Source organism: Gracilinanus agilis, chromosome 4 (genome assembly GCF_016433145.1).
Source record: "Gracilinanus agilis isolate LMUSP501 chromosome 4, AgileGrace, whole genome shotgun sequence".
Classification (NCBI taxonomy): Eukaryota; Metazoa; Chordata; class Mammalia; order Didelphimorphia; family Didelphidae; genus Gracilinanus; species Gracilinanus agilis.
This window is the reverse complement of record NC_058133.1, coordinates 327,057,816-327,065,886: the sequence shown is the minus strand read 5'-3', so window position 1 is coordinate 327,065,886 and position 8,071 is coordinate 327,057,816. Positions and strand designations below refer to the sequence as shown.

The window sequence follows — 8,071 nt, the reverse complement described above, 5'->3', positions numbered from 1 at the left end:
CAGTGGTAAACTGAGACATCCAGATTTCATGTTGACACTCTTAATGAATAAAGATCTTTTTTATACCTGAAATCTACTAATTTGTAATCTGAATAATGTCTCTAAAAAGAGACTTGTCGATCCCTTTGGGGTTGACACGAACCATAATTCAACTTTATTATAGAGATTTACCCTAGAATTCTGTTCCAGGAAAGGGAGCATAATGACTTAGAGAATATAAGAAAAGTCTGACTCCCTTATCTTAAGGCCAGGCTATCCCAAAACAGAACCTGGTCCATGTGATCTGGGGTAGAAAAGATCCATTTGGGCTACAACAAAAGACACAATATTTGGCTTTGGTTTGTTGTTCTCTCACCTTAAAAACAAACAACAATAAAAAAAAAACCATTTTTTGGTTTGTCAATGTTCCCTTTAACATGTAGTACACAGAACTAAACATAATATTGTAGACAAATCTTGCATATGTCACGATGCCTTGATGGTAGAAGGAAAATGCAAAAGTTCAGGGCAAAAACTCAAGAAAATTTGTTTAAAGAATAGGAGGCAGGTGAGGGGGAGGATAGCTAGGTGGCTCAGGGAATTGAGAGCCAGGCCTAGAGATTAGAAGTCCTGGGTTCAAATACAACTGTGGACACAATCCTGACTGTTACTCCCCTTGCCTATCCCTTACTGCTCTTCTGCCTTAGAAATAATACATAATATTGATTCTAAGAGGGAATGTAAGAGTTTTAATAAAATAAAGAAATAAATATTAGGATAGAATATAAATCCCAACTATTATAAGAAGATCGGTGATGAAAAGTAGAGGTAATTTCCCCCACCTCCCAATTATTAGTCTTCTCTCTCCCTGAAATGATTTTGTATTTACTTACTTAAGGCATGGGACAGAATTGAGTGTGCTATTCTCAGAATGAGCATTTTGCTTATAAAAGCTAGTGTGTTACCTTTTTGTTGGTTAAGGACTCTGGGACAGGTTTGGGAGAGAGACTGTTGAAGGACAAGAAGGACAAAAAGGACAATGAGCAACTTGGTTGCTTCCCTTGCCTCACCTGAGTTGGGTTGGAAGCACAGGTGCTTTGATTTATAGGTGGGAGTGTTAAGAGGGAGTTTCTTAATTTCACTTTGTCTCTTTTAAGAGCAGAATTTTTATGTTAGGGAGTTTTATTAATCTCACTCTGCCTCTTTAAGAGGCAGTAACATAGATCTTGCCATCTGTCTCTTTAAGAGACCAACTATAAAGGAAAAAAATCAGTTAAGAAATAAAGGTCCTTCTCTCTGACTTTGGTGAGAGCAGGGACTGTGTTAGTGTCTCTGTTAAGAGGATCTGATAGTTGGTTTCAGATACTGGTTTAAGGAGGTTGGAGAAGATAAAGGCTTATTTTATTAGTTAAGTTGATAGGTAGAGAATATAATTTTAAATAGTCAGAGTAGTTTCAGTTAGGCATGTTTTGTCAGGCAAAAAGATCTTAGATTTAGGATTTCTTAGAATTTTAGTATAGGATTTAATTGTAGGCATAGTTTTAAGATATTAGAGCTATAATCTCAGTTTCCTCCCTTCTATTTCCTATCCTAACTTCTCCTTAGAATAAATAAGTGTTCATGGAATACCAAACTGATCTCTGTAACTTTCATCAAATTCCCACCAATAATTATAACCCACAGCAGAAGAGACTGACAGAAAGGGGGAGGAGCCTTGTGTACATATTGACTGCTTGCTACCTAGTCAGTCACTTCTCAGCCCATCATTGAAGTGCTCTTTTTCAAGAAGAGGACTAAACAATTGCTTCTTTTTACTCTTACCTTCTGACTCTGATTTTGTTTATTTGAGTGGGGCACTGGTATCTCACACAGATTTGTGTGGGGTAATTGTAAATATATATATATTCAGACTCAGAAGGATGATAAGGCCAGTACAAGGATTTTTCCCTCATAAAAGAAGAAACTAATTTCTAATGAAATTAAAAACTTGAACACTCTAAGTATTACAGCTCTACTACTCTTCCACCAGGAAATGTAGACTTCTTGAGAGCAGTAATTATTTGTTTTTGTCCCTTAATCACTTTTATGATGTGCACATAATAGGCACATAGAAATACTTGTTGAATAAAGATCTAGCACAGTGCCTGGAATATTATTGATGCATATGTGTATATTTGTCAACCTGAAAATAAAGAGGACTACCAAAGCAGCAACAAGGGTCTTTGACCAGGGTGGAGGTCACTCGGTGATGGTGGTAGAGTACCTGGTGTGCCTACCCTGAGGAGGAAGGAGCAGGTTTAATAAACTTCAAGAGAAAAGAATAATCAGGGAGGACAACAAGGGGGAGGAACGACTAACAATGGATGAGAACAAATACTCTAGATGTGATTAAGTGGAAACTAGGAGGTGTGATGGGATTAAATTAGTTAAAGTTTGATCAAATTAAAGGCTCTAGGAGTAGTAATTTGGTAATTTTCCAGAGATATTACAAAACCTTACTAACCCTGAGGTCGGTGAGGTCAAGGTATGCCTTTTGATAATTGCATTTAACAATGTTTGTTTGTGTGTATGTATATATTGTAAACTGAGGTACAATCCCTATTGAATTCAGGTCTCTCTCTCAAGGGGAAGCAAATCCAAGAGCACAGTCCCATATGAGACTCTATGTCCTTCTTTTCTACAAAGAGGAAGAATACCTAAGAAATGCAATGCCTATGAAATCAAGAATAATCTTTATTAAGCATTATTAAGCAATACAAGTATAACATGTATGTGAAGCTGAGGTATAATATATTCTGCTCCAGCCCCTCACCTGCACTTTGTTCTATCTCTCATTTTCAGTGTGGTACTTGTAAATATCAGGTTGTCAGGTCCTGGTTTTTGATCCTTTCTGCTATCCATTTTCTTCCCACTCAATGTCATAGTTACTAGCTGGGCATTTCTGTCTACTGTTCCTCTACGCTGTTTGTCCCTCTCTTCCTTTTTCCCTGCCATATCCCTTCTAAGATGTCCATTTTCCTTTGCCCAATACTTGTCTTATTCACATCCCTTCCCCCAAATCCTCCCTTATCCTCTCACCTTGCCCTCCTAGTTCCAAATTGGCCCACCTTTCCAAAGGTTACTCCCCCTTATCCCTTCCCGCATACCTCTTAATGTTAATTCATATGTGTCAGGGAAAGTCCATTTTGTAATATAGTTATTTAGTACTGTCTCCCCATCAGATTGTGAGCTCCTTGAGGGCCAGTTCTGGTTTTGTTTTTCTTTGCATCTGTGGCAATAAGCACAGTGCCTAGAGCATAATAAACATTGTATTAATGTATATGGACTGTTGAATGACTTTTAGCAATAAAATCTAAAGGCTTAAATTTGTAGTTTACTTCACAGGATTGTTTAAGGGACTCAACTGAAATAACGAATGTAAACTGCTAAATTAGTTCCCATTATTATCACTAATACATCAAACCTTTTCAGGAAGAGTAATGTCTAGGGGACTAGCAAGCTCGCTGTTCCAGGACGATGCGAACTACATGTCCCATGAGGTAGTGGAATTCGTTTATAAAGACCATCATGCTTCTGTCTCGGGTTCTTAATTAACCCTTTAATTGACTCACAATCTGTTAAGAAAGTCCAACGCTCTACTGGTCAACCTGCTCTACGTTTCCTCAGCCCACCAAGTCTCTCTGGCTTTATTTCTTAGAGGGCGAATTCTACTTGGGTTCAAACGTCACCCACTTCCCTCCAGTGTCAGGAAACCACCCAGAGGGCGCGATGAGGTAGCTCGTACGTCACGTGACCGTGTTTAGTCAGCTGATCCTCTAGAATTCCGCGGCGCCAGTCTGTTCCCTTAGTAACTGTTGGGTCTGGGGTTTTGGGTACTTCTTGGTGCTTCTGGACTGGGAGGCGTCCCCTGCTCCTTGGTCATTTCCAGACTGCGAGCATCCCCGTGCCCTTGTCTGAAGTACTCGGTGTCTGGAGCGGCTACCGCGCAGCTTCCCTGTACTGGGCGCCGCTTCAGACTCTGGTCTCTTCCGCTTGCTCCCTCCTTCCCCCGCTTCCAGGAAACCGTCAGCGAGTCCCGAAGCGTGCTGGGTTGCAGTGAGCAGAACTGGTCCTGGGTGTAGGGCCATCCTTTGTCCCGCAACCTGGAAGAAATGAGCCTTGAGAGTGAGTGAGTGTATATGTACGACTGTGCGTGAAATCCTGAGTGCATAGGGGTGCATGTAAGTGTGCAACTGAGTATGTGTAGGTAACAGTTTGTGTGTGTGTGTGTGTGTGTGTATGTATCAGAGAGGAATCCATGAGATTCATTGTGTGTATGAGTGCATTGGACTGCTTCGCACGAAGTCTTCTTCCTGAATTTAGCAAAGGTTAGAGCTCTTCCCACTCCTTTTCTGTCCTTCATGCCTAATTGAGTAGTGTTTGAATCTTGAGGCCGAAAAGGCATCTCAGTCTTAGAAAATCCACTCAGTACTAGGGAAGGAAATTAGAATAAATTAGCAGGGATCAATCTTCTGTAGGTCATCGGTTTTAAGGATTTGCCAGATTTTTCCAATTATTTTTTTAAACCATTATGTTTTGTCTTAGAATCAATAGTGTTTATTGCTCCCAAGGCAGAAGAGCAATAAGGGTTAAGTGACTTGACCATGGTCACACAGCTAGGCAGTATCCGAGGTCATATTTGAACCCAGGACCTCTCATCTCTAGTCCTGCCTTTCAATCCACTGAGCCACCTAGCTGCCCCCTCTCCAATTATTTATGTAATAGTAAGTGACCCAAAGAAAACTAAAATCAACAGACCTACTGTTAGCTGCAGTATTGTCTTAAAAGTTTAGAACATTATTACTATGTATAACATTATTATGCTATATAATTATATGTATATACTTACTATCTCCTTGTAAGATAGTTTTGTATTTTTGCCAGTAACTCTTTACATCCAAACTTTACATATAATAAATGCCTAAAATAAAGAATATTGAATGAATGAAAAGAGGCACACATTGAGGGACTTAGTAAAAAATGTTATATATCTGTATTTTGATGCTTTCCAATTTCCTGATAACCTGTCAAATGAAACCTCAGCAAGGCTTTGTCTTTATAAAAAGTCTAGAAAATGTGGTAACATAAAACTGTTTCTTATACAATTAGTAGAAGGACCTTGTATCTGTACAGTTTATAGCTTTTTTTAATCTGCATATTTAGAGGCAATTTATTAATTTGCTTTTTTCAGTTTGTTTCTTCCTTCTCACTAGTTATATATAAATTGAGGATCCATTTTAATGACCTATGTTTAAAAATTAAGTTCAGATGTGAAATAAATTCTGAACGGTGAAATAAAAGCTGAACAGAATTTAAGAAAAGTGAACTTGGAAACTATTCCTCAGGCAGCTCAGGGAACTAGAAATAATCAGTTGATTACTGTTTAAATTGCATCAAATGGTCAATACTTGAATAATTAGTAAATCTGTAAGAGAATGGTGCTTTTTTTTGTCTTCTATCACTTTGTAAATATGTTCATGATAAAACTTGTTAATGTATGTTTTCAGAAATATAAAATGGCTCAAAAGTGGTTTGTCTTTTTTCATTTAGTATTTCCATTTGTGTAAATATTTTATGAATATTTACTTTGGGAGTTGAAAACTACTTGCTGATTATGGCTCATCAATATTCAAAGGAAAAGTTAGATGAAGAATTTGAACAATTTATGAAAGAGGTAAGTTTGTATTTTTAAGAGACTAATAAGCTAGAACATAGTCTAATTGAAGAAAGAGACTGTGTCTTATGCTTCTTTTTTTCCCTTCCTCCTTTCTATGCTACCTAGCTCAGTGCCTGAATAATTATATCTCGAATTTGATTGAATATGCTTCCTGCTTAGGTAGTCACCACCTATTGAAGAGCATCTTAGTATACAAAGAACACTGGGCTAAGGGTCTGAAGACTTTAGGCCTTGTTATATTCTTTAATCTTGGAGAAAATCTCTTCAAAGAGAATTTGGATCAAATTTTCTTTTAATATACCTTCAAATCTAATAATTATTTGATTAGTTTTAAACTTTGGTTTTAAATTATATTCGAATTCATTATAAATACAAGGTAAATCCATTTACATGAAAAATTCTGTGTTTTGATTCAATTAACATTTACTAATATTCCCAATCATCCTTATTGGCCTCTCTGCAGGGTTTGATCCTGCTGATCACCTTCATCTGCTTCATAATCTCCTTTTAAAGTTTTCATGACAGTGCTCTGTCCTGGCGCTCCTCCTACAATATTTCAGAGCGTTATTGTAGGGACCTAAAATAAATAATGAATGTAAATTACTAAGTTATCCCAGTTATTATAACATCAAACTTTGTTGGGAAGAGCCATGCCTAAGAGACTAGCTGGTTGAGGAAGCAGAGAACTACATATCTCATTATATAGGATTCACCTATAGTGACCAAGTTTTATATTAACCTCTTAATTGTCTTAAAATTTATTAAAAAGCCAAGAGCTTTATTGTTTGACCTTTAGGTACTGGAACTAATCCTCAGATCATTGAATTATTAATTCAAAATCTCTGAATGGGATTATTATGTGAGTGGAGAGAAAAGGACAGATGTGAAGGTAAAATTGTTAGGTCTTAGGGACTGATTGAATGTAGGGAATTAAGGGTGAGAGAAGAATGAAGCATGACTTCCAAGGCTACATGTCACACTATGTCTTCTTACTCTTCTTTGTCTGGATAGTCATCCAGGCTGTGCCCACTAACTGTGGGTATTCCTCAAACACTGCCCTAGGCTCTTTTCTCTCTTCCATGGATTGAATGATCTCTATTCAGATGATTCGCAGATCTACTCTCTACCTCTAAACTCTCTCTTGTCCTATTTTTTCACATCTCTAACTGCTTATTGAACATTCTGAACTAGATGTCCCATAGATATCTTAAATTCAGTATATCCAAAACTGAATTCATTATCTTTTCCCCCAATCCTTCCCCTTCCAGACTTCCATGTTACTATTAAGGACACCACCATCCCCTCAGTCTCTCGGGCTCCCAACATTGGGTGTCATCCTTGACTCCTCACTCTCTCTCTCCCTTATATAATTAACTATCAAGTCTTCTCATTTCTACCTTTTTAATTTCTCTCACTTAATTTTACTCCCTTTTTTCCTCTGACACTACCACGATCCTGAACTATTACAACAGTCTTTTGGTTGGTCTTCATATGTCAATTCTCTCTCCATTTCAGATCATCCCCTATTCAGCTGTCAGAGTGAACTTCCTTAATGGCAAGTCTGACCATGTCATCTCCCTATTCAGCCCCAGTGACTTATCTCTATGATCAAATATAAAATCCTCTGGATTTTAAAGTCCTTCATATTCTGGCCCCTTCCTTTCTTTCCAGTCTTCTTATCCTTATTCCCTTCAACTTGCTCATCCATCCAGTGACACTAGCCTCTTTGCTGTTCCCTGAATAAGATATACTGTATCTCCCCATTCTCTGCATTTCCATTGTCTGTCTCCATGTTATAAAATCTCTCCCTCCTTATCTCTTATCTTTTAGCTTCCAACAAGAAACCGTTCCCAGTCCTTCTTAATCTTAGTGCCTTTTCTGAGATAATCTCCATTTTATCGTGTGTGTGTGTGTGTGTGTGTGTGTGTGTGTGTGTGTGTGTGTGTACACAACTGTTGTGAAGGTCTATACATATACATATTTACTGTGATTATAGCTTAATTGATTGTAGAAGAAATGGCATACTCCTAAAATATAAACATACAATAGACTTTTCTTTTAATGGAATTAATGAGTTAAAAAGCATTTATTAAGGGATTATTATGTTCCAAACACAAAGATACAAATAGAAAAGAAAGACCATTCCTGCCCTCAAGAAGCTCATGTTCTCATAGAGTAACAACATCAAAGAAGGTTTCCGCTACAAGTCAGATGGAAAAGCCCAGTGATTTTTTGGTGGAAATGTGTTGGAGAAGCAGAAAACAATGCACATTCTTTATATAATTTACATTGAAAAAATTGCATTCATTTTAAATTTTGGACCATCTGGCATTGCTAAGCAATTTGGTGATAAGAACTTTCTTTTCAGTGTCTTCA

The 8,071-nt window shown here is 37.5% G+C and overlaps 1 protein-coding gene across 1 annotated transcript in view; it reads left to right on the top strand.

Annotated features, from left to right (window-relative positions):
• Positions 1–4,267: 4,267 nt before the first annotated feature.
• CEP162 (centrosomal protein 162) overlaps positions 4,268–8,071 on the top strand; it is a 116,099-nt gene continuing 112,295 nt past the window's right edge. The window contains exons 1-2 of the mRNA XM_044676320.1: positions 4,268–4,346; positions 5,569–5,692. Of these exons, the coding sequence (XP_044532255.1) occupies positions 5,633–5,692 (60 nt within the window). The 5' untranslated portion in view covers positions 4,268–4,346; positions 5,569–5,632. The remainder of the gene's footprint in view (positions 4,347–5,568; positions 5,693–8,071) is intronic.